General features: G+C 43.3%; 2 protein-coding genes across 2 annotated transcripts in view; one reads left to right on the forward strand and one right to left on the reverse strand.

The window, feature by feature from the left end:
* The first annotated feature begins 15,620 nt into the window (after nt 1–15,620).
* Nucleotides 15,621–19,012, forward strand: mphosph6 (M-phase phosphoprotein 6). Its single transcript, XM_079685102.1, has 5 exons — nt 15,621–15,872; nt 16,092–16,204; nt 16,333–16,423; nt 18,006–18,109; nt 18,187–19,012. The coding sequence occupies exons 1-5, from the start codon at nt 15,831–15,833 to the stop codon at nt 18,371–18,373; spliced, it is 537 nt and encodes a 178-aa protein (XP_079541228.1). The 5' UTR covers nt 15,621–15,830; the 3' UTR covers nt 18,374–19,012.
* Nucleotides 19,013–23,996: 4,984 nt separating this feature from the next.
* The window catches only part of gpia (glucose-6-phosphate isomerase a), a 14,636-nt gene continuing 11,132 nt past the window's right edge, over nt 23,997–27,500 (reverse strand). The window contains exons 16-18 of the mRNA XM_079685101.1: nt 25,844–25,919; nt 25,604–25,670; nt 23,997–24,439 (exon numbers count right to left, since the gene is read on the reverse strand). Of these exons, the coding sequence (XP_079541227.1) occupies nt 24,316–24,439; nt 25,604–25,670; nt 25,844–25,919 (267 nt within the window). The 3' untranslated portion in view covers nt 23,997–24,315. The remainder of the gene's footprint in view (nt 24,440–25,603; nt 25,671–25,843; nt 25,920–27,500) is intronic.

Consider the following 27,500-nt stretch of genomic DNA (forward strand, 5'->3'; position numbering starts at 1 on the left):
TTCTCCCTTCAGATCTACATTTCTCCCTTCAGAACTACATTTCTTCCTTCAGAACTACATTTCTCCCTTCAGAACTACATTTCTTCCTTCAGAACTACATTTCTCCCTTCAGAACTACATTTCTTCCTTCAGAACTACATTTCTCCCTTCAGATCTATATTTCTTCCTTCAGAACTACATTTCTCCCTTCAGATCTACATTTCTCCCTTCAGAACTACATTTCTTCCTTCAGAACTACATTTCTCCCTTCAGATCTACATTTCTTCCTTCAGATCTACATTTGTCGCTTCAGATCTACATTTCTCCCTTCAGATCTACATTTCTCCCTTCAGAACTACATTTCTTCCTTCAGAACTACATTTCTCCCTTCAGATCTACATTTCTCGCTTCAGAACTACATTTCTCCCTTCAGAACTACATTTCTTCCTTCAGAACTACATTTCTTCCTTCAGATCTACATTTCTCGCTTCAGATCTACATTTCTCCCTTCAGATCTACATTTCTCCCTTCAGAACTACATTTCTCCCTTCAGATCTACATTTCTCGCTTCAGAACTACATTTCTTCCTTCAGATCTACATTTCTCGCTTCAGAACTACATTTCTTCCTTCAGAACTACATTTCTTCCTTCAGATCTACATTTCTCGCTTCAGAACTACATTTCTTCCTTCAGAACTACATTTCTTCCTTCAGAACTACATTTCTCCCTTCAGAACTACATTTCTCGCTTCAGATCTACATTTCTCCCTTCAGAACTACATTTCTTCCTTCAGAACTACATTTCTTCCTTCAGATCTACATTTCTCGCTTCAGATCTACATTTCTCACTTCAGAACTACATTTCTTCCTTCAGAACTACATTTCTTCCTTCAGATCTACATTTCTCGCTTCAGAACTACATTTCTCCCTTCAGAACTACATTTCTCCCTCTACATTTCTTCCTTCAGAACTACATTTCTCCCTTCAGATCTACATTTCTCCCTTCAGATCTACATTTCTCCCTTCAGATCTACATTTCTCCCTTCAGAACTACATTTCTCCCTTCAGATCTACATTTCTCGCTTCAGAACTACATTTCTCCCTTCAGATCTACATTTCTCCCTTCAGATCTACATTTCTCCCTTCAGAACTACATTTCTTCCTTCAGAACTACATTTCTTCCTTCAGAACTACATTTCTCCCTTCAGATCTACATTTCTCGCTTCAGATCTACATTTCTCCCTTCAGAACTACATTTCTCCCTTCAGATCTACATTTCTCCCTTCAGATCTACATTTCTCCCTTCAGAACTACATTTCTTCCTTCAGAACTACATTTCTTCCTTCAGATCTACATTTCTCGCTTCAGAACTACATTTCTCCCTTCAGATCTACATTTCTCACTTCAGAACTACATTTCTTCCTTCAGATCTACATTTCTTCCTTCAGATCTACATTTCTCGCTTCAGAACTACATTTCTTCCTTCAGAACTACATTTCTTCCTTCAGATCTACATTTCTCCCTTCAGATCTACATTTCTCCCTTCAGATCTACATTTCTCCCTTCAGATCTACATTTCTCCCTTCAGAACTACATTTCTCCCTTCAGATCTACATTTCTCCCTTCAGAACTACATTTCTTCCTTCAGAACTACATTTCTTCCTTCAGAACTACATTTCTCGCTTCAGAACTACATTTCTTCCTTCAGATCTACATTTCTCCCTTCAGATCTACATTTCTCCCTTCAGAACTACATTTCTCCCTTCAGATCTACATTTCTCCCTTCAGAACTACATTTCTTCCTTCAGAACTACATTTCTCCCTTCAGATCTACATTTCTCCCTTCAGAACTACATTTCTCCCTTCAGAACTACATTTCTTCCTTCAGATCTACATTTCTCGCTTCAGAACTACATTTCTTCCTTCAGAACTACATTTCTTCCTTCAGAACTACATTTCTCCCTTCAGAACTACATTTCTCCCTTCAGATCTACATTTCTCCCTTCAGAACTACATTTCTTCCTTCAGAACTACATTTCTCCCTTCAGATCTACATTTCTTCCTTCAGAACTACATTTCTCCCTTCAGAACTACATTTCTTCCTTCAGAACTACATTTCTTCCTTCAGATCTACATTTCTCGCTTCAGATCTACATTTCTCCCTTCAGAACTACATTTCTTCCTTCAGATCTACATTTCTCCCTTCAGAACTACATTTCTTCCTTCAGAACTACATTTCTTCCTTCAGAACTACATTTCTTCCTTCAGATCTACATTTCTCGCTTCAGATCTACATTTCTCCCTTCAGAACTACATTTCTTCCTTCAGAACTACATTTCTCCATTCAGAACTACATTTCTTCCTTCAGAACTACATTTCTTCCTTCAGATCTACATTTCTCGCTTCAGATCTACATTTCTCCCTTCAGAACTACATTTCTTCCTTCAGAACTACATTTCTCCCTTCAGATCTACATTTCTCCCTTCAGATCTACATTTCTCCCTTCAGATCTACATTTCTCCCTTCAGAACTACATTTCTTCCTTCAGAACTACATTTCTTCCTTCAGAACTACATTTCTCCCTTCAGATCTACATTTCTCGCTTCAGAACTACATTTCTTCCTTCAGAACTACATTTCTCCCTTCAGAACTACATTTCTTCCTTCAGAACTACATTTCTCCCTTCAGATCTACATTTCTCCATTCAGAACTACATTTCTCCCTTCAGAACTACATTTCTCCATTCAGAACTACATTTCTCCCTTCAGATCTACATTTCTCGCTTCAGAACTACATTTCTTCCTTCAGAACTACATTTCTCCCTTCAGATCTACATTTCTCCATTCAGAACTACATTTCTCCCTTCAGATCTACATTTCTTCCTTCAGAACTACATTTCTCCCTTCAGATCTACATTTCTCGCTTCAGAACTACATTTCTTCCTTCAGAACTACATTTCTCCATTCAGAACTACATTTCTCCCTTCAGATCTACATTTCTTCCTTCAGAACTACATTTCTCCCTTCAGATCTACATTTCTCGCTTCAGAACTACATTTCTTCCTTCAGATCTACATTTCTCGCTTCAGATCTACATTTCTCCCTTCAGATCTACATTTCTCCCTTCAGATCTACATTTCTCGCTTCAGAACTACATTTCTTCCTTCAGAACTACATTTCTTCCTTCAGAACTACATTTCTCCATTCAGAACTACATTTCTCCCTTCAGATCTACATTTCTTCCTTCAGAACTACATTTCTCCCTTCAGATCTACATTTCTCGCTTCAGAACTACATTTCTCCCTTCAGATCTACATTTCTCGCTTCAGATCTACATTTCTTCCTTCAGAACTACATTTCTTCCTTCAGAACTACATTTCTCCATTCAGAACTACATTTCTTCCTTCAGAACTACATTTCTCCCTTCAGAACTACATTTCTTCCTTCAGATCTACATTTCTCGCTTCAGAACTACATTTCTTCCTTCAGAACTACATTTCTTCCTTCAGAACTACATTTCTCCCTTCAGATCTACATTTCTCCCTTCAGAACTACATTTCTCCCTTCAGATCTACATTTCTCCCTTCAGAACTACATTTCTTCCTTCAGAACTACATTTCTCCCTTCAGAACTACATTTCTCGCTTCAGAACTACATTTCTCCCTTCAGATCTACATTTCTCCCTTCAGAACTACATTTCTCGCTTCAGAACTACATTTCTCCCTTCAGATCTACATTTCTTCCTTCAGATCTACATTTCTTCCTTCAGAACTACATTTCTCCCTTCAGATCTACATTTCTCCCTTCAGAACTACATTTCTTCCTTCAGAACTACATTTCTTCCTTCAGAACTACATTTCTTCCTTCAGATCTACATTTCTCCCTTCAGAACTACATTTCTTCCTTCAGAACTACATTTCTTCCTTCAGAACTACATTTCCTTCCCTTTCCCCTTTTTGTTTTACATACGGCGAGTTACCTTTTGTTTGTTGTAAACTCCTATAGATTTTTGAGACAGCTTTCTTGTTTGAGCCCTCAAGATAGGCATCTTTAAAAACGTTTCACAAAGTGTTATCCCAGTGCACTCTCCCTCTGTATTTGATCGATGTAATGACGAACTTGAAGGAACCTGTAAAAATCATCACGTTTCAAGTCGAACTGCCCCTTCAGATTCTGAAAGCTGTTCATGGACCCCTTGTGAAGAACTGTGCAGCAGGCTGTCAGGCCTTTTGAAGACCAACACTTACATCGTGCGTCCCATCTTCCAGGCAGAAAGATCATACACACACCATCACACTTTACAGCCTCCCTCAAGTGATTTGGAGTCACCAGTCTGTTCCACACCTTAAGCGACAGACAGATCCATGGGTTTCTCAGTTCCTTTAGTTTATTCATCAAGACCTTATCCCTAATTGCAGCTTGAATTGGAAATTCTTCTGATACAGCACTCTCAATCTCCTTCCATCTAGCAACGTACTTTGGATTGCTCCAGCATATTAATGGTATCAATTGAGCCGCAATATAGTAAAAAACATGGGAGTGCGACACCACCCTTGTTTTTAGCCAATTGTAAACTCTTATTTAAATCTTGGCCTTCGTCCCTGCCGAATGTACCTTGAGATATGTTCATCCCATTCCTGAGATTGTTGGTCAGATAGTTCTAGTGGAAGGGACTGGAAGAGATACAGCAGTCTCGGCAAAATAACCATTTGGACCGATTCAATGCGTGAACTAAAACTGAGAACAGGAACAAGGCCCCATCTCCTTATGTCTTCCCTAATCTTTTGGTTCAAAGGTAGGTAGTTAAGTGAAAACTGTTTTGTCATATCTATTGGAATATTCACTCCCAAGTACTTCATGGATTCAGCATCCCACCTCAATGTATAGTTGTTCTTCATATTTACTGAGGGGCAGTACTTAAAACTCAAAATGTGTTTCCTCAAAACATTCACTTTATATCCAGAGAAGGATCCATATTGTTCTAAAATGGAAAATAACTACACCAGAGATTGTTCTGGGCTGGATAGATACACCAATATGTCATCAGCCAATAAGGAGATCTTTTGTTCCACCCCCTTCATTACTATTCCCTTGATACTGTTATTCTGAATGATCCACTGGCTCAGAGGTTCGATAAAGATCACAAACAAGAGAGGGCTAATGGGCAGCCCTGTCTCGTTCCCCGCTGCAATGGAAAGGAATTTGAAACGGCTCCGTTCATTTTGATTCTCGGCCTGGGTCTATCATATAGAGCCTGTCTAGTTTTTATAAAGGTACTGTGAAATCCAAATGTATTTAAAACTCTAAACAGGAAAGTCCAATTTACACAATCAAATGCTTTTTCTGCATCTAGCCCAACTGATACTGCTTCCAAATGACTTTCAGTTCTATGGTTCATTATATTTAGTGTCCTTCTGATATTGTCCTGGGTTTGTCTTTCTCGTATAAATCCCGTCTGATCAAGGCTAATCATTTGTGGTAATAACCCCTCTATTCGTTTGGCTAGTATATGAGTAAAGATTTTATAATCCTGGTTCAACACGCTCATTGGTCTAAAATGACTGCCTCTTTCCAGGAGGGGGTATCATGTTCTCCTTAAGAACCCAGTTAAAGGTAGACTGGTAGGTACCAATGAACCTTCCATCACCTTGTTCCATTCCGAAGGAAACCCACCCGGGCCTGGGGCCTTATTCGATTGAAGATGTGCTATAGCTGACTACCGTCTGCCTTCCCTGCTCACTGGTCGGTTTAGGCAGACGTATCCCCTTAAAGAAATCCTCCAGTTTCTCCCCATCAATTTGAGCTTGGGAGTAGAGCCTTCCATAATATCCTTCAAAACTATTTGGTATTTCTTTTGTTTTATACTGGATGGAATTAGTAATAGGAATTTTTATTGTATTAATTGAATTCTCTGCTTGTAGTTTTCTTTTCAGCCTATAGGCTAATCGTTCACTGGCTCTTCCTCCTCCTTCATAGTATTTCTGTTGTGTGAAAATGCACTGTTTTTGCACATCTCATTTATTTCATTCTGTTTCTTTTGGAGCAGTCCTCTTATTATCTGATCATTTGAGTCTTTATGATTTGGTTCCAGTTGTTTTCATTCTCCTTGTAACTTGTCTAACTCTTTTTGCTTGGCTCTTTTTAAGCGAGCACTGTATCCCATGATCTTCCCTGGAAGCAGAGCTTTACGTGCATCCCACAGTGCTGGAGGGGAAACCTCTCCGTTATCATTTGGGTCCAAGTACTCAGTGATATCCTTCTTCATTTGGTCCTTCATATTATTCACTAAATATCTCTTTCCTCTCCAGAACGTGTTTCTTTGATCCTGCTCCAGACTACATTTGAAATAAATAGGGCAATGATCTGAAAGGTCCTTGATCCCCATGTCGCAGCCCCCCACCCTGTGTCTTTACCAAAGGTTAGAAAATAATCAATCCTTGAATAAACCAAATGTGGATTATAAAAAAAGTATAGTCCGTCTTTGGAGGATGGATTTCTCTCCAGACATCTACCAACCCAATATCCTCCATTGCTGATCAGCTTGGGCTGCCCAGTATGCACATTCGAAGAGTCCAGTTTAGGATTCAATCTTATGTTTAGATCCCCCCCACAGATTAGGACCCCCTGAGTTTCTGCTATAATTAAATCAAATATCTGTTTAAAAAAAGTCCAATCTGAATTAGGAGGAGAATAAACATTTAGTAGAGAAATCAATGAACCACCTAGATTTCCTCTCACTGATATATATCTCCCTCTGTGTCCTTCTTTTCAAACGTGGGTTCAAAAATAATATTGTTGGAAATTAATATTGCCCCCCCCCTCCTGTGGCCAGCCGCATATGATGATGAGTACTGATATTTAAAGTCTAGTCTTCTTAATTTAGCATGCTCTGTATCCGATAGATGCGTTTCCTGCAAGAAGGCCACCTCAACTTGATCTCTTTTTAGTTTGGTTAATATCTTACTTCTCTTGATAGGGTTTGCGAGACCATTCCCATTGTATGTGGATACTTTAACAGCTTGCATTCAGAGTCTGATAAGAACAACATCAGTGAAAAATACCAACCCAAGTGTTTACAGGTAACGAAAGGTGTATCATAGGTAACACCCCATAGGCTGCAAAGACCAGCAGCAAAAACAGGAACATAATAAGAAAAAAAAGAAAAAATAAGACTTCCAACTGTGGGGTCTTCATATTGACCCTGATTAAGCCCTGAAGGTGATGGGGCTCTGAGGTAAAGCGTCCCCACCTGGCAGCTGTGAGGGGGTCTTCATGTTGACCCTGATTAAGCCCTGAAGGTGATGGGGCTCTGAGGTAAAGCCTCCCCACCTGGCAGCTGTGAGAGGGTCTTCATATTGACCCTGATTAAGCCCTGAAGGTGATGGGGCTCTGAGGTAAAGCCTCCCCACCTGGCAGCTGTGAGAGGGTCTTCATATTGACCCTGATTAGGCCCTGAAGGTGATGGGGCTCTGAGGTAAAGCCTCCCCACCTGGCAGGTGTGAGAGGGTCTTCATATTGACCCTGATTAAGCCCTGAAGGTGATGGGGCTCTGAGGTAAAGCCTCCCCACCTGGCAGCTGTGAGAGGGTCTTCATATTAACCCTGATTAAGCCCTGAAGGTGATGGGGCTCTGAGGTAAAGCCTCCCCACCTGGCAGCTGTGAGAGGGTCTTCATATTGACCCTGATTAAGCCCTGAAGGTGATAGGGCTCTGAGGTGAAGCCTCCCCACCTGGCAGGTGTGAGAGGGTCTTCATATTGACCCTGATTAAGCCCTGAAGGTGATGGGGCTCTGAGGTAAAGCCTCCCCACCTGGCAGCTGTGAGAGGGTCTTCATATTGACCCTGATTAAGCCCTGAAGGTGATAGGGCTCTGAGGTAAAGCCTCCCCACCTGGCAGGTGTGAGAGGGTCTTCATATTGACCCTGATTAAGCCCTGAAGGTGATGGGGCTCTGAGGTAAAGCCTCCCCACCTGGCAGCTGTGAGAGGGTCTTCATATTGACCCTGATTAAGCCCTGAAGGTGATAGGGCTCTGAGGTAAAGCCTCCCCACCTGGCAGCTGTGAGAGGGTCTTCATATCCTACTTCCATGTTATTGTCCATCTGTCGGCTGCACGGCTGAAGATGAATACCCCCCGACCCTTACAGAGTATTCTTAGTTATAGCCTGTATGCTTCTTTAGTGTGCAGAACGTGGTGATAGTCTTAAGTCTCTCTCTGGTGGGAGCCAGCTCTTCGGCTTCCTCTACTGAAAATAAAAACTCACCCGTTTATCGGCAAACAGCAGCTTTCAGTTCCCTTCCATTCACGCTGGGTCCTTGTGCCTAAAGGCCCCTAGCTTCTCCTTGTAGTTAACATTCCCACCGCTCTGTCCCGGGTCCCCGATCTCTCGCTGGTGCGCCAGGTAATTCGCTGGATCCGTTCCAAAAGTGAGTCTGGGTGCTTAATGACCGACACCGGGAGCCCCCTCTTTGCCATATCCTCAGTCGCTTCCTCCGCCGAACCGTCTACGACAATCCCCTCCTCATAGAAGACTCTTAACCTGGCCGGGAACGGAGTTTGAAATCTTATCTTCCTCTCCCTCAGGACCGTTTTCGCTTCTGCATACGCCTTTCGCTTTCTTAACACATCAGGCGCGTAGTAATGATCCAGATGTACCCTCCTTTCGAGATGTTGAAATCCTCCCTTTTGCCAGGCCAGTCTCAGCAATTCTTCTTTCGTCCTATAGCTTGACAGTTTGACTACGATAGACCTCTGCGAGACTTCCCCAGGCGGCTTCGGCATCAGGGCGCGGTGCGCTCTCTCAACTCGTAGTTCAAATGTAGCCGGGAGGTCCAAACCCTCCCTCAGCAAGGCCTCCACAAAAGTTCCCAATGACGGGGAATTATCCTCCGCCCCCTCTTTAACGCCGTGGATTTGGATATTTTCCCGTCTGGACCGACCCTCCAGGTCCGTTAGCTTAGCATCCAGATGCACCTGTAGCAGCTCCGTCACCGCCTCCTCCGCCACCTGTAGCCGTGTTTCAGTCGCCTCCTCCGCCCTTCTGCCTCGGCAATTCTAGTGTTAGTTTTGTTTATTTCTTTACGAATCTCTTTTAGCTGCTGACCGTTGTCTTTCCTGAACTCTCTCAATTCTTTCAGTATGAGGCTCATGTCCGCTCTCCCAGTTTGGTCTTCCTCGAGGTGCGTTGGAGTGCCGTCGTCCCCCACCACGCTGCTAGCAGAGGAAGCTAGGCTAGCGCCGTCTCCGTCAAATAACCCAGACTGCATTAGTTTTTTACTCTTTTTTTTAGACATTCTTAAGACCAACACTCTTAAGCCAAACTCTACAAAAAAAAATGTTCTGTATTCCGGTTGTAGTTGGTAGCTTTTAGCACCGAATGTCGGGAGCACGATCTTTAAGCAGCCATTGCGTCGCTCACCAAGCCGGAAGTCCAGATTTGCCTTCCTAATCGTTTGTTTGGGTCCCTCACTTCCGTTTCGCTTCTCATGCACTGATTCACTAAGCTGAACAGCCAATCAGAGTGATTTCTTTAGCCGACCGCCTCCCGATTCAACATGTCGAATCGGGAGGCGTAAGGTGTCGACACGGCCGAAAAGACACGACGGTGCGGGACACACCAATCTGAGTAGGACGACAGGACGCCTAACGACGGCCAGACATCTATCGACGTAATAAATCGGCTTGGTGTTTCCGGCAGTGGCGGAGCTGGGGGGTGAATCCTGGCCACCCCAAACACCCTCACCAAGAGGGCCCAAACTATTTTAGAACATTAAGAACAAATGTTTAAGTTAATTATCCAAAGCCTCTGAACACCCCCTTCTACTTACATGTAATGGTTTGGTCCCGCCTCCAAACGCGGTGCAGCACCTCCGGCACTTTCTAGCAGAGAGAGAGAGCATGTGAGGAGCAGGGATATTAGTACTTACGTGTGAACCATGTCTCAACGACTCAAAAAGTCAGGCTTTCAAAAGAGAAAAGAAAGGAGAGAAAGACAAGAGAGAGGGACTAAAGGGCGACAGTATGTTACCCAGTGTTTCAAAGAAAAGGTGGGTGTGGTCAGAGGCGCGGGAAGGTATTTTGAGTGGGGGTGCTGAGGTGCTGGACTCCAGTGAACACTATTCCGGGAACTATAGCGCACGCACTAAAGCACTCCCCACACGCAAACACACAGCACCCCCGCGACTGCTACAACGAAGGCTCCATAATCAGCTCACGGCATATAGGCAGGGGTAAAGTGCTATTCTTTACGAGTGGGGAGCGGACCTCTAAAGCGAACTATCTAAACCCTCACGGCCCGTCTACACTACAGGCATCACAAAATCTTGAAGCTGGGCGTGTCTGAAGCTTGGCGATTTTTTGCGAGCAACGCGACCAACTACCAATCACATGAATCTCCCGCCCCCGACATACAAAGCAATAGCAATGTTAAAAGAAGTAAACTGGATATAAACTCTCCAAACAGGCGAAAACCTACCAGTTTCACCCACTGTCTCTGCCACCTCCCTCCATGCCTGGTTCCTCCGGTTTGTATCCCGGTAAATAGTTCCGGTCGTAAAGAACCGGGTGATTTGCTCCCGTAATATCTCGTCTGGAATATGAGGAAATGAACTGCGGTCTGGCTCTCCCAGCTTGCACGCGGTTTGATTGGCTAGCGCTTGTACTGGCGGGATTTGCATAAACGGGATTTGATTGGCTGATGCCAAGCATCGAGCCTCAAAAGTTGAACATTGTCCAACTTTTGATGTCGATAGATGCTCGTGATGCTTGCAAAGCCATGCCATGCTCCCCACAATGCAGTTCGGCGAAGATTAAAAATCTTCTACGTCACCCCATTCAAGTGAATGGGCGAAGCGTTGAGAGCATTTTTCGATGCCTGTAGTGTAGACGGGCCGTCAGAGAGTCCTTTAGCTCACCTGAGCCTCTCAGTCTGAGAGGAGAGCTCTCCACCAGCTTGCTGTGGAACAAACAGCTCCTTATGTCCGTGGGTGCAGCTAGCTAACCAGATGCTAACAACACGGTCCCTCTGTCTCTCTGTCTCTGTCTCTCTCTCTCTCTCTTCCTCTCTCTCTCTCTCTCTCTCTCTCTCTCTCCCTCCTCTCTCTCTCTCTCTCTCGCCCTCTCTCACGCACACTAAATGCGCTATTTCCACACACACACAGAGCCGGGCTTGAATGACACAAGCACACTTTTATTTCCATGCAACTCTCTGATTGGTCTGTTGTTTAGGCTGGCCCCTCATGAGTCGCGAGTGTTGACAGGGGGCGGAGGAGCACGCTCATGAACTGTTAGCGCCGGAACCTCGCAACGGCTGCGGAGCGCATTTGCGCCGCATTTGGGCATAAGATGAGGGTTGAGTCTGCGTGATCTGCGTGTAGGGAGGGGCAGCAGCCATATCATTGGCTAGAACTAGCTAGATCTGATGGATTTGGACATAAACGCGAGTGAAGTATAACCGGACGCGAGAGAGAGAGATCAGCACCTGCAGCTCTGCCCGCTGTAAGGTACCGGTGAGCGGAGCAAAACACACCCTTAGACCTGACACACTCAGCTATGGCACTGTCGTATACATTGGATTATTCAATTTGATCATATGTAATCAATTTAGGAATCCCTCCCTCCCAAAAAAAAAAAATAATAAAAATATTAATAACTCATATTCGAATACCTGAATAATTTCGAATATTCGAATAATCGTTCCCATCCTTAACTCCTAGTCCATTGTAAATAATAATTGTTATGTTTTTTTGTTACTAAGCTGACATTAAATAGTTAATATCTATACAGGTTTTTAATTACACTGCTCTTTTAGCTGGCATTTAGTCAATGCAGGTACATTTTTAGCAGCTATTCATACTAAATCAGTTGTCCCTCCCCCTGGTGCCAGGACCAACAGATCCATCTCTAGGCTCAGCAGCCCTGTCCCCCCATAAGTGTTATATGTTCACAGCTCAGTGTCAGTAAACATTGTGCAGTTCGTATTGGACTACAAGATAGATGCAAGTCTGTACATGGAGAGTTATTTGAAGCATAAATGAGTGGGTTGGGTTCTGGAGGTGTGGTTACAGCAGTGTGCTTGGTTGGCATGGCCTGGGCCTGGTGGTGGGGGGGCCCAATGTGATATCTTTCCATAGGGCCCAAAATCCCTGGCGTGTAAGGCCAGAGGGCAGGAGGACCTATAAACACATTTACTACCCAGTAGCAGTGTGGGGCTGAATTGTATATGTAAATGTAGTCTTTTAAAAAAAAAAAACATTTACTGACTTTTTTAGGATAGCTTAAAGTAATGTTGTAAGATTACAACCGGGGGCCTTACAGGGTTAAGGGCTATTGTTTATTGTTATTTACCTTAAGATGTTTATCCTTAACCAATAATTGAATTGAAAAACTCTTATTTAAATGATGTGTGTGTGTCTCTGTATTCCTGATGATACACTGAGAGTATGAGCTCATAGTGCTGCTGGTCACCAGAAGCTAAACAGTCTGTATATTGCATTGTTTAATGTAAGCTTCGTTGATACTTTGCCTGCGGGAATACGAAAAAAATAGTTAGATATCCTCCTGGGACCAGAGGAACAAAAAGTGTCTTCCAATTTCCTTTTTTTGTGATTTCCTACTTATTTAGGGTTAAAAAAACATCTTGCAATTTAGACTTTTTTTATTTTAGTATTAAATGTTACAGTATGTCCACTGTAGAGGACGTCGGGACAGCCCAAAGACAGCCCAAAGACAGCCCAAAGACAGCCCAAAGGAACAGATAGACTATGTAACGTATGATGGTTATAGAGTGATATTAATACAATAATACATTCAGCTTTATTTAAAACATGAATAAGTCATTGATCTGAACTTTGCTGTTTATTTGGTCAATAAAAATCTAGTTTGGTTTTTGGTGAATCTTTCCAGATCTTCAGAGACTTTGTAGTCGATGTAATGAAAGTACCTCATTGACTCCAGTCGGCACGGGCTGTAGGGTCATCTTGACTAGTTTTATGGATGTGGTCTCCATTTGACCTGCTCAGAGAAACAAAGCTGTCTGAGGCAACTCTCATTTCTCATGGCTCCACTTCAAATAAAAACAACAAGAAGACATCCGTGCTACTCTTGTCCCACAGAGGGACATGTCTCTCCAGCTCGTCCCTATCTGTCTCTCTGTATCTGTGCGCTCATGGAGCCTCCTGCATCTTCCCCCCCCTTCCTCTGGACCCTCTTCTATCCCAGGTGTGAAATCCTCATCTCTCTCATCATCTGAGAGCTCAACATCTGAATCTCCCTGAACTATCTGGTTCAGGAAATGTTTGCTTCAGTTCCGTCTCCTGCAACAATATAGAGTCATTAAGTCCATGAAGACGGTCCTGACGTCCACTAGAGTGGACATTTATAAAAGGACTGTTATTTCAAAACTTGAATTATTGAATTGCTTTCAGAACTAATTATATACAGTAGTTCCTCACGTGTTAATAAACAAGAACATACAGTATATGATTTTCATGGTAAAAATTACAATTATTCAACAGTATTTGACTTCTCCTCCTGCTTCTATAACATGTTGTTTTTGGTATGCCAGCCATTTTGGATGAAAAGAAAGAGGAACTTCCCGGCATGCAATTGTAACCAATGACATGTCACTGGAAAGACCAGGATGTCCTCTGTACATCAGGGATTGATAGAGTAACTCAAAAGAGTCAAAGGAGATGCATGTTAACAAAATGTCCACTACAGAGGACATTTTCAATGTGCTGGGTCCCAGGAGGATACACTGAATATTATTTGATCTATTCCACCACGTAATCCCAAATCATGTAGAGGTGTGTTGTAGGTTCCTTAAATAACCCCTTATTTTATAGTGAGATGTATTTTTATGTTCATATAATAGTGATTTCAATGCCACTCCAAAATGATCACTGGTTCCACCCTGGCCACCCCACTGAACATGTCCTGGCCACCCCACTGAACATGTCCTGGCTCCGCCACTGGTTTCCGGCCTTAAAATAATCCAATAGTTGAGATTGCAGATTTTTGAGTGGAACATTTTAAAAATCTAACAAAACTGGAATTTGTCTGGATTTTGAAGTTGCCATGGGAACTTTGACCCAAGACGATGGAGATGAATCCAGATGAGACTTACGGCCCATCCACACGGCAGCCTGCGTTGCTTCAACGGCTTCCTGAGTCCTGGATTAAGTGGTGGACTTCGGGTCGTGGCTGGGCCTGTCTCTGCGGTCCTGCCTGGGTCTCGTCATGCTGCCTCCCTGAAGGCTCCCACAGGATTGTTCTTGACATCTTCGTGGATTCATCTTCTTATTACAGACACATGCATTTCCACACACTCGGTCTACCTACGCTGTAACATGTATTATCTCTTACACACGGCATCTATTGCACGTCTGTCCGTCCTGGGAGAGGGGTCCCTCCTCTGTTGCTCTCCCTGAGGTTTCTCCCATGTTCCCCTTTAAACTGTGGGGTTTCTCTGGAAGCTTTTCCTTGTACGATTTGAGGGTCTAAGGACAGAGGGACTAAGGACAGAGGGTCTAAGGACAGAGGGTCTAAGGACAGAGGGTGTTGTTTACTCATACTGATATCCTGCACAAAGGACATTGTGCCAAATCAAAGAAATGCATATAACAAAACAAGGCCTATCTCTAAAGCTATCCTTTGAAACAAAACTGACTGGCTGCTGATAGGCCAGCTGAGAGTGAGGGGATCCAATCAGCAATCAGTCTGAGGTGCACGGGACCGAACCCTCAGAATTGAGAGTTTTCAGAAAAGAGTCTGACATCATGAGAGAAAGTTTGACTTGAGAAAAAAAGTCTGAGTTTTAAGATTAAAAACGGAATTCTATGATTTCCAGACAGATGTCTCTGTTTGGACATTCTCATAAAAAAATCAGAATTTTGAGATTATCCGAAGAAATTCGAGATAAAAAAAAAAGGAAATCAGGAAAAAGTCCTAATCTTAACATTTTGTGAAAAAGTCATAGTTTCAGAAACAGGAATTTGAGATGTTCAGTAAACTGTCAGATTTGTTTACATTTCTTTTCAATAAATACTTCTTTTTTATCTGATCTATTAGGATTTCTTTATTTGTATCTTTTGTCCTGGTCTCTGCAGGGTTATGGCTAGAAAGGATCCGTCTAGTGTAAATATGACGTCACGTTCTCGTTGTAACTCTCGTTGTAATCGGAGCGGCTCGGAAACACATCTACAGCAGTAACATGATGCAACATACACATTAACGCAGCAGCAATATTAATAGAGAAACATCAGACATAATAGTAAAACACTGCAAGGGAACATTTTATTGCACCAGGAGCTATCTTGGGACTTTTACTGCGACAACGTTGACTTGCCTATGAATACAAAATAAACCATAGTGTTGGTGATCTACAGTGTTGTCATTCTACTTTGAACACCAGCAAGACCGCTAACACCCTATTTCAACAATCACACTCCCTGTAATTGACATAATTAATAGATAGTTTAGCTTCTCATCATCATTTGCTGTGGCCCACTGATGTTAACGATCGTAACTGAAAGGCTGCCTGCCAAACGTAAACATTCAGCCACGTGACATTCAGCCAAACTCTCGCGAGAGTTTTACACAAGACGGATCCTTTCTAGCCATAACCTCTCTGCTCCTCACTCCGCACAGCAGGGGGCGGTAGTAAGCCCTCCGCTCTGCGATCGACTGCTCCTGTCTGCAGCAGCTGCGATCGACTGCTCCTGTCTGCAGTAGCTGCGCGTGCTCTCAGCCTTTAGCTTCAGAGTCCCGTAGATCTCCCTGCAGGTATATTAGTGCCATAATACACTTTACTATACTACAGTGTATTATATCATAGTGTATTCACGTGTATCAGAGATGTCTGACTCTAGACTCTCGAAGAACCTGCTGCGCATGAAGGTGAGAGACACACGTGGTTTATTATTATTGTTTATCTATAACTCGACTTCCACTTCTGTGTACAAATACTCTCTCTCTCTGTGTGTGTGTGTGTGTGTGTGTGTGTGTGTGTGTGTGTGTGTGTGTGTGTGTGTGTGTGTGTGTGTGTGTGTGTGTGTGTGTGTGTGTGTGTGTGTGTGTGTGTGTGTGTGTGTGTGTGTGTGTGTGTGTGTGTGTCAGTTCATGCAGAGGGGTCTGGATGCGGAGACGAGGAAGCAGCTGGAGGAAGACGAGCGGAGGATCATCAGCGACGAACACTGGTACCTGGACCTACCAGAGCTGAGGGCCAGAGAGTGAGACACACACACACACTCACTCACTCACTCACTCACTCACTCACTCACTCACACTCACTCACTCACTCACTCACTCACTCACTCACTCACTCACTCACACACTCACACACTCTGTGGTCTCTCAGGAACCTGATCCTGGAGGAGCAGAGCCTGGTCTCCTGCGAGGACCTGAAGTACGGACGCTTCTCCTTCAAAGGCTTCAACCCAGAGGTGGAGGTCAGTGTCCTCTCATTCTGTACGTCTCCTGCAGTCTCATGGTGCGTTCAGGGACACACAGGTACAGTCCTGCCTGCAGTCTAATGGTGCGTTCAGGGACACACAGGTGTTAACAGGTGAAGTCCTGCCTGCAGTCTCATGGTGCGTTCAGGGACACACAGGTGTTAACAGGTGAAGTCCTGCCTGCAGTCTCATGGTGCGTTCAGGGACACACAGGTGTTAACAGGTGAAGTCCTACCTGCAGTCTCATGGTGCGTTCAGGGACACACAGGTACAGTCCTGCCTGCAGTCTCATGGTGCGTTCAGGGACACACAGGTGTTAACAGGTGAAGTCCTGCCTGCAGTCTCATGGTGCGTTCAGGGACACACAGGTGTTAACAGGTGAAGTCCTACCTGCAGTCTCATGGTGCGTTCAGGGACACACAGGTGTTAACAGGTGAAGTCCTGCCTGCAGTCTCATGGTGCGTTCAGGGACACACAGGTGTTAACAGGTGAAGTCCTGCCTGCAGTCTCATGGTGCGTTCAGGGACACACAGGTGTTAACAGGTGAAGTCCTGCCTGCAGTCTCATGGTGCGTTCAGGGACACACAGGTGTTAACAGGTGAAGTCCTGCCTGCAGTCTCATGGTGCGTTCAGGGACACACAGGTGTTAACAGGTACAGTCCTGCCTGCAGTCTCAATGTGTACAGGGACACACAGGTGTTAACAGGTGAAGTCCTACCTGCAGTCTCATGGTGCGTTCAGGGACACACAGGTGTTAACAGGTGAAGTCCGACCTGCAGTCTCATGGTGCGTTCAGGGACACACAGGTGTTAACAGGTGAAGTCCTGCCTGCAGTCTCATGGTGCGTTCAGGGACACACAGGTGTTAACAGGTGAAGTCCTACCTGCAGTCTCATGGTGCGTTCAGGGACACACAGGTGTTAACAGGTGAAGTCCTACCTGCAGTCTCATGATGTGTACAGGGACACACAGGTGTTAACAGGTGAAGTCCTACCTGCAGTCTCATGGTGCGTTCAGGGACACACAGGTGTTAACAGGTACAGTCCTGCCTGCAGTCTCATGGTGCGTTCAGGGACACACAGGTGTTAACAGGTGAAGTCCTACCTGCAGTCTCATGGTGCGTTCAGGGACACACAGGTGTTAACAGGTGAAGTCCTACCTGCAGTCTCATGGTGCGTTCAGGGACACACAGGTGTTAACAGGTACAGTCCTGCCTGCAGTCTCATGATGTGTACAGGGACACACAGGTGTTAACAGGTGAAGTCCTGCCTGCAGTCTCATGGTGCGTTCAGGGACACACAGGTGTTAACAGGTACAGTCCGGCCGAGGACAAAAAATGCACATGCGTTTATCGCGTTAAAATAATTAGTGGCGTTCATTTTTTGTCTTCGTTATTAACGTGTTAACTTGACACGCCTAATTATTATATATTATAATGTATTAATGAGAGCTGATGAAGTATGGAGCCTTATGTGAAGGTGGGGTGGGGGGGGTCCTCCAGACACACTGATAAAAGGGATACACATTCATGTATATACTGTAGAAGTACATAAAGTGTCCCCTGCCGTGTGTTGCCACAGAAGCTGATGGTGACGATGAACCCTAAAGAGGAAGAGGAGGAAAGACAGGAAGAGGATTTGAGCCACATGCAGACGGACGTGACGGACGAGGAGATGGCCCTCAGGTGAGACCCTGACCTTTGACCTCATATAGTGTCATTATACCTGATAGTCAGAGCTGATGGACACCTGTCGTCCTCAGGTACGAGAGTCTGGTGGGCAGCATGAGGAAGAAGTTCACCAGGAAGAAGAACCAGGTATCAGAGGAGGGGGACACCAAGAGGGTCTCCCTGAAGAGGGACCAGGCCTCAGAGGAGGGGCACACCAAGAGGGACCAGGCCTCAGAGGAGGGGGACACCAAGAGGGTCTTCCTGAAGCCGCAGGACTGACTCCTTTAGAGGAACTAAAGGACATTTTTGGATGTTGTGCATCCTGTTTTTAAAGAGTTACAGTCTGAGCTGCGGTGTCCATGGGTCCTGTCTTTATTGATGGCCTTCAGCAGCGTTTAGAGAACATTCAGCAACATTTAGAGAACATTCAGCAACATTTAGAGAACATTCAGCAACATTTAGAGAACATTCATTCAGCATTTAGAGAACATTCAGCAGCATTTAGAGAACATTCAGCAACATTTAGAGAACATTCATTCAGCATTTAGAGAACATTCAGCAGCATTTAGAGAACATTCAGCAACATTTAGAGAACATTCAGCAACATTTAGAGAACATTCAGCAGCGTTTAGAGAACATTCAGCAACATTTAGAGAACATTCAGCAACATTTAGAGAACATTCAGCAACATTTAGAGAACATTCATTCAGCATTTAGAGAACATTCAGCAACATTTAGAGAACATTCATTCAGCATTTAGAGAACATTCAGCAGCATTTAGAGAACATTCAGCAACATTTAGAGAACATTCAGCAACATTTAGAGAACATTCAGCAGCATTTAGAGAACATTCAGCAACATTTAGAGAACATTCAGCAACATTTAGAGAACATTCAGCAACATTTAGAGAACATTCATTCAGCAGCGTTTAGAGAACATTCAGCAACATTTAGAGAACATTCAGCAACATTTAGAGAACATTCAGCAACATTTAGAGAACATTCAGCAACATTTAGAGAACATTCATTCAGCATTTAGAGAACATTCAGCAGCGTTTAGAGAACATTCAGCAACATTTAGAGAACATTCATTCAGCATTTAGAGAACATTCAGCAGCGTTTAGAGAACATTCAGCAACATTTAGAGAACATTCAGCAGCATTTAGAGAACATTCAGCAACATTTAGGGAACATTCAGCAGCATTTAGAGAACATTCAGCAACATTTAGAGAACATTCAGCAGCCTGAGGGAACATTCAGCAGCATTTAGAGAACATTCAGCAACATTTAGAGAACATTCAGCAGCCTGAGGGAACATTCAGCAACATTTAGAGAACATTCAGCAACATTTAGAGAACATTCAGCAACATTTAGAGAACATTCAGCAGCCTGAGGGAACATTCAGCAGCATTTAGAGAACATTCAGCAACATTTAGAGAACATTCAGCAACATTTAGAGAACATTCAGCAACATTTAGAGAACATTCAGCAGCATTTAGAGAACATTCAGCAACATTTAGAGAACATTCAGCAGCATTTAGAGAACATTCAGCAACATTTAGAGAACATTCAGCAACATTTAGAGAACATTCATTCAGCATTTAGAGAACATTCAGCAACATTTAGAGAACATTCAGCAACATTTAGAGAACATTCAGCAGCATTTAGAGAACATTCAGCAGCATTTAGGGAACATTCAGCAGCCTGAGGGAACATTCAGCAACATTTAGAGAACATTCAGCAACATTTAGAGAACATTCAGCAGCATTTAGAGAACATTCAGCAGCATTTAGAGAACATTCAGCAGCATTTAGAGAACATTCAGCAACATTTAGAGAACATTCATTCAGTATTTAGAGAACATTCAGCAACATTTAGAGAACATTCATTCAGTATTTAGAGAACATTCAGCAACATTTAGAGAACATTCAGCAACATTTAGAGAACATTCATTCAGTATTTAGAGAACATTCAGCAACATTTAGAGAACATTCAGCAACATTTAGAGAACATTCAGCATTTAGAGAACATTCATTCAGTATTTAGAGAACATTCAGCATTTAGAGAACATTCAGCAACATTTAGAGAACATTCAGCAGCATTTAGAGAACATTCAGCAACATTTAGAGAACATTCAGCAACATTTAGAGAACATTCAGCAACATTTAGAGAACATTCAGCAACATTTAGAGAACATTCAGCAGCATTTAGAGAACATTCAGCAACATTTAGAGAACATTCATTCAGCATTTAGAGAACATTCAGCAGCCTGAGGGAACATACGCACGTTCTACCCAAACCTCTTTTTGGGCCGAAGACTAATAACGATAAATAAAAGTTGCCAAAAAAGAAAAGTAGATCAGATAAACTTTTAAATTGTATTTGGTGTGTTTTGTACATGAGTATAAATATTCAGATTCATATAGAGTACGCTACTGGGTGGTTAACTGAAATAAGTAAATGTATAATATTATTATATGTAAAACTAAAAATAAGATTAAAAACTCATTAACCTGTTTTTCAGGTCTCAGGCTCGACCATATCTTCCCTTCTGAAAGGGTTAAATCAATCATCTCTTTTCTCAAAGCAATGATAAACCTCTGAGTTGGATGTAGAAGAGTCAGAATCAATATGGATTTTTAAAATGTTAAAGTAAATTCAGATTGAACACAGTAAAAATATGTAAATGATAATGTCCGTCCAAAAAAAAAACATTACCTATAGTGAACACTACCCTTGGATGATGGTGAGGTAGACTAAAAGCTTTAGGAATCCAAAGTACAACAGATAATAAGTACCCTGTATCAAGACTGATGCAAAACAAGTGAAGTTTAACCTTTTTAGAGAGATTTAGCAAAAAAAAAACACTTCTGGGGTCATTTGGGTAGATTTGCCATATCTCTGAAACCCCTTACTCAATTTTGATGATTGGCATCTCTTTTTAACCGTTAGAGCCAATGGAATCGAGGGGAAGTTCCTAAAATCCACCTACGCATTACCCATTGGTGAATAGATTGATGCGTAGCCAGAATGCCCAGAGCCGGAAGCTGTCATACACTCTTAGCAGCTAATATGAAATCTCAGTTTTTGACAAATGGAATGAGGGATTATCAGAAATCCTTTCAACGTGCCGGACGCTTTGGATTAACCTTCAGCCGCGTGTTTATCGATCAGACAGCAACGGTAAGACTTACTTTTCGCTTTTGCTCCGTTAAGCTACGTGGTGTGTTTGCTTCCCCTGCCGCCAGTTCTCCTCGCTCAGTGATGATACTTATATTTCTGGAATCTGTGAAATCTCAGCTTGTTAGCTGATATCTTGTTTCTGCATTTCCGATAAGTAATAAAGTATTTATACCTAGAGTTCTGTGTTTAGTGCGTCGGCATGTTTTCGCTCAGGGCTCATTTAGACGCTTCTTGTGAGACTTGTGTTTTGTTTCGGAAAAATTAGTTTGTATCGTCAGTTAGCTGAGTTTCTTCCCTTTAGGTGGGTATGACACATTCATAGTTTACTAAATGTTAAGAAGCCCTGAGAGATAGACTTCCGGTGGCGCCATGAGGTAGGAGACAGGGTGGAAAGGTTTTATCCCATGTAGGCAAGGGGTTAATAATATTAGGAGAACATTAAATCTCATGTCATGTACTAAAAACAATCCTCAGCCAACCATGTTACTGAGCTTAGAAAGAGCTTTTGATCGGGTCAAGTGGAGCTTTGTATACAACCCACTGGATACCTTTGGGTTTCAGTCGACCTTCATAGATTGGATACAAACGATGTACAGCTCTCCAAAATCACGTCTTAGAGCAAATGGCTGTTGCTCAGATGTTTTGAACCTTAAAAGAGGATTAGGAAAGGAGATTGGTTAAGTCCGTTACTCTTTGCCACAAGTATCGAACCGTTGGCCGAATTAATTAGAGAAAATAAAGACATAAAAGGAATAAGAGACAAGGGGGGAGAAGAACACAACACTTCATTATTCAAGGACGATATATTAACGTAAGTGAGCCTTCCTGGTCTATTCCAGCTCTGTTGAACAGTCTCAACGAATACAGGGAGATACCAGGCTGCCCAATGAAGCAACATCTGTAGCTGTGATGATCTCAGGTGAGCGTCCAGCAGGGTCGGAGGGTCAGGTTACATTTAAATGGGCCACAGAAGGATTCAGATATTTGGTATTTTATTACTCCTGCCACATCTCAGCTACCGGAGGCAAACTATGGGAAACGGATAAATGAGATAAAGAAGATGTTGACCGGTGGGGAACTCTACCTCTTAATCTAACGGGGAGAATAGAAACGGTGAGGATGAATATACTGCCAAGACTTTTATTCCTGTTCCAGTCATTGCCGATTGAGATCCCTAAATCTATTTTTAAATTACTCGACCAAATAATACCAAGATTCCTGTGGCAAAATAAAAAACAGAATTAAATATAAGACACTTCTATGTACAAAAGAGAATGGAGGGTTGAATCTACCTAATTTAAAATATTACTATTGGGCAGCACAAATTAGAGCAATAATGATGTGGATAACTGAAAACACAGAAACAATTGGGTTGATATGGAACATAAGTCACGTAATAATGTACCTGTGGGAGCAATGCGTGGATCAGGGCTACGATGGAGATATGGTCAGAGGTACGAAAGGAAGCGGTCAAACTCTATTAGCATGGCCACTAACATAGCTACAGACCTTTACCATCTATTATGGACTCAGGATTTAAAACATGGGGAAATAAGGGGTTAATATATATTACACAACTCTTTACTGGACAAACCATTAAATCATTTGAACAACTGAAACAGGAAACCTACCATCCTGTGACTTTTATAGATTCCTGAAACTGAGACGTTACTTCAGAAGCATCTAAAACCATCTAAACTAGAGGAACTGTTAATGACATATGGGACGAGACAAAACAAGGGGCTATATCAAAACTTTACAAGGTACTACATTATGAATGTAACAGCAACAACAAGGAGGTCAAAGAAAAATGGGAGTTGGAAGTGAATATTATAATATGTGACGAGGATTGGGAAGAATCATTGAAAGTGGGACATTAACAAATAACAATAACAAACAGTCCAACATGGAGGGAATTTGATTGGAAGGTGAAAGTGAGATATTTGAACACCCCATCTATCACTTCAAAATATAGCAATACCTCTAATTTGTGCTGGAGGGGCTTTGGGCGGGTGGGACTGTCCAACCGTTCAGGGCTTCTGGAAGGATGTTCAGAAGGAGATGAAACGGGTACACTGCAGTGATATGGACAGAAACGTAGCTTTCTTACTAAGAATTCTTCTACTTGAGAAACAAATGATAACGGCCTCGTGGCTGAAGCCCAAGTCCACTGGAGGAACAGGGTAACAAAGGTTTATTTAATGGAGAACATCACAGCAAGACTTCAGCTGAAAACTGACAGATCCCAAGAAGAATAGTCCCCATTAATACAAGCAACACCAGATCTCCAGCAGCACCTCTTTACTTCTTTCTTTTTCTTTTCTTTTATTCACTGCACTTGTACTTGTTTCATCTGGATGGTAAAGCACTGGCTCTTTCTATCATAATGGGTCAGGTATCGTGCGATCACGTTTCCGATGAGGGGGAGTGATAATATCTGTAATATGTTGATAATGTTTGCACAATATAGAAATTGATAACACTAAGAAACGGTATGTCCCAGGGAGGGTGTGTATGATGAATCCTGGTGTACAACAGCTGCAGATATGTAAGCATCTCCATGTATGCTCTATTGATGTTATGTATGAAAAATAAAAAAAAGTTCAACAAATAAAAAGAAGCCCTGAGACATGACTAAGTTTTGATCATTTAAAAAAGAACATGAAGCTCAGAAACAGACTTTCTATATTTGCCCTCTGAAAGGAGAACAGGAAGCAGCGTCAGTGACAGGACTTTTATTTTGAAGGTCAGAGCGGATAAAGTGCCGTCAGTAACTTTATATATTCAGATTAAATCCCTTTAAACACAGCTACACACAGAGCCTCTAATGCCAGCCAATGAGAGGGGGGATACACTGAGAGAGCGGGGTTGAACGCTGGGAGCCAATGAGAGACAGGAATGTAAGGTGGCAGCCAATAAGAGACTAGAGGATACACAGAGGGAGCCAATGAGAGAGGAGACTCCACAGAGGGAGGATTCTACAATGAAAGCCAATGGGAGAGCAGGGTTGAACGCTGGCAGCCAATGGGAGAGCAGGGCTCAGTTGAAGTTCTTCTTCAGGAAGCTGATGAGCCCGTTGGTGGAGGAGTCGTGCGTCGTCACGGCGACGGCGTCCTGCAGCTCCGGCTCGATCTGCTTCGCCAGCTGCTTCCCGAGCTCCACGCTGAACACAACGAGAGAAACAACGTCAACACAAATATCACCTTTTTCATTTCCATCACATCTTTAGCAGCTGCAGCATTTAGACAACGTTCAGCAACTTCAGGAAACATGCGCCGTTTTTAACCCAAAAAAAGAGGACCAAAAAATTACATCAAAAATTAAAGTTGACCTAAAAGAAAGAAATATTGACCAAAACAAAAGTTGGCAAAAAACGTGTTTCTCTTTGTCTCGTTCTGAGCAGAGAGGCTGTTGGTTTGAGTTTGGCTTCAGAGGACGGATTTAGAGATAGGCACTTTGTCTCCTCCTCACTTAAAGAACATTAGTTGGCAGTAATCTTTGTTTAAAAGTAATAAACTGTTTAGTTAGCGTTCACCCCGACCCCTCGGTTATTGCTGGCTGTGTCCCCAGGTCCTCTGAGTGGGACGTAACCCCCCGACCCCTCGGTTATTGCTGGCTGTGTCCCCAGGTCCTCTGAGTGGGACGTAACCCCCCGACCCCTCGGTTATTGCTGGCTGTGTCCCCAGGTCCTCTGAGTGGGACGTAACCCCCCGACCCCTCGGTTATTGCTGGCTGTGTCCCCAGGTCCTCTGAGTGGGACGTAACCCCCCGACCCCTCGGTTATTGCTGGCTGTGTCCTCAGGTCCTCTGAGTGGGACGTAACCCCCCGACCCCTCGGTTATTGCTGGCTGTGTCCCCAGGTCCTCTGAGTGGGACGTAACTCCCCGACCCCTCGGTTATTGCTGGCTGTGTCCTCAGGTCCTCTGAGTGGGACGTAACCCCCCGACCCCTCGGTTATTGCTGGCTGTGTCCCCAGGTCCTCTGAGTGGGACGTAACTCCCCGACCCCTCGGTTATTGCTGGCTGTGTCCTCAGGTCCTCTGAGTGGGACGTAACCCCCCCGACCCCTCGGTTATTGCTGGCTGTGTCCCCAGGTCCTCTGAGTGGGACGTAACCCCCCGACCCCTCGGTTATTGCTGGCTGTGTCCTCAGGTCCTCTGAGTGGGACGTAACCCCCCCGACCCCTCGGTTATTGCTGGCTGTGTCCCCAGGTCCTCTGAGTGGGACGTAACCCCCCCGACATAATGCCTGGTGTATCTCCACAGGGTGAGAGGAATCTGCTGCACGTGTTTTATATACATGTATATTTATGTTAATCGGAGTCTCACCCCCACTGGTCGTAGCTGTTGATGTCCCAGATCACGCCCTGCACGAAGATCTTGTGCTCGTACATCGCTGGACAAAAGAGATCACAGCAGATTATAAAGTGTATGCATTCAATCAAACACTCATTACTACTCATTACTAATGATCGATCCTGCTCTTCAGAGGATCTTCAGGTAGGTGTTCTGCTCAACATGATAACATGTATTATTGTTGTTATGATGATGGTTCTGATTCGTCCTCACCGATCAGCGCTCCCAGGATGAACGGGCTCAGCTTCTTGAAGACGATGGAGTTGCTCGGCTTGTTTCCCTCGAAAACCTTCAGAACAAACAGAACATCTGAATGAGCCTTCAGAAACTCATGGGGCTCCATAACCAAGAAGAAGGGATCTCTAAACTGTAACCATAACTAACTATTAACATGACTAACTGTACACATGACTAACTGTACACATGACTAACTGTACACATGACCAACTGTACACATAACCAACTGTACACATGACTAACTGTACACATGACTAACTGTACACATGACTAACTGTACACATGACTCACTGTACACAACCAACTGTACACATGACTAACTGTACACATGACTAACTGTACACATGACTAACTGTACACATGACTCACTGTACACATGACTAACTGTACACATGACTAACTGTACACATGACTAACTGTACACATGACCAACTGTACACATAACCAACTGTACACATGACTAACTGTACACATGACTAACTGTACACATGACTAACTGTACACATGACTCACTGTACACAACCAACTGTACACATGACTAACTGTACACATGACTAACTGTACACATGACTAACTGTACACATGACTCACTGTACACAACCAACTGTACACATGACTAACTGTACACATGACCAACTGTACACATGACCAACTGTACACATGACTAACTGTACACATGACTCACTGTACACAACCAACTGTACACATGACTAACTGTACACATGACTAACTGTACACATGACTAACTGTACACATGACTCACTGTACACATGACTAACTGTACACATGACTAACTGTACACATGACTAACTGTACACATGACCAACTGTACACATAACCAACTGTACACATGACTAACTGTACACATGACCAACTGTACACATGACCAACTGTACACATGACTAACTGTACACATGACTCACTGTACACATGACCAACTGTACACATGACTAACTGTACACATGACCAACTGTACACATGACCAACTGTACACATGACCAACTGTACACATGACTAACTGTACACATGACCAACTGTACACATGACCAACTGTACACATGACTAACTGTACACATGACCAACTGTACACATGACCAACTGTACACATGACTAACTGTACACATGACCAACTGTACACATGACTAACTGTACACATGACCAACTGTACACATGACCAACTGTACACATGACCAACTGTACACATGACTAACTGTACACATGACTAACTGTACACATGACTAACTGTACACATGACTAACTGTACACATGACTAACTGTACACATGACTAACTGTACACATGACCAACTGTACACATAACCAACTGTACACATGACTAACTGTACACATGACTAACTGTACACATGACCAACTGTACACATGACTAACTGTACACATGACCAACTGTACACATGACTAACTGTACACATAACCAACTGTACACATGACTAACTGTACACATGACTAACTGTACACATGACTAACTGTACACATGACCAACTGTACACATAAACATAACTAACTGTACACATGACCAACTGTACACATGACTAACTGTACACATGACTAACTGTACACATAACTAACTGTACACATGACTAACTGTACACATAACTAACTGTACACATGACCAAC

This window comes from Notothenia rossii (genome assembly GCF_949606895.1).
Source record: "Notothenia rossii genome assembly, chromosome: 5".
Lineage (NCBI taxonomy): Eukaryota > Metazoa > Chordata > Actinopteri > Perciformes > Nototheniidae > Notothenia > Notothenia rossii.

What these genes read in the sequence shown, in the direction of transcription:
- mphosph6 (XM_079685102.1), top strand. Translation starts at nt 15,831, where the DNA reads ATGTCTGACTCTAGACTCTCGAAGAACCTGCTGCGCATGAAG. An exon ending in AGAACCTGCTGCGCATGAAG is followed by an intron (nt 15,873 to 16,091) that starts GTGAGAGACACA and finishes TGTGTGTGTCAG; the next exon opens with TTCATGCAGAGGGGTCTGGA. An exon ending in CCAGAGCTGAGGGCCAGAGA is followed by an intron (nt 16,205 to 16,332) that starts GTGAGACACACA and finishes GTGGTCTCTCAG; the next exon opens with GAACCTGATCCTGGAGGAGC.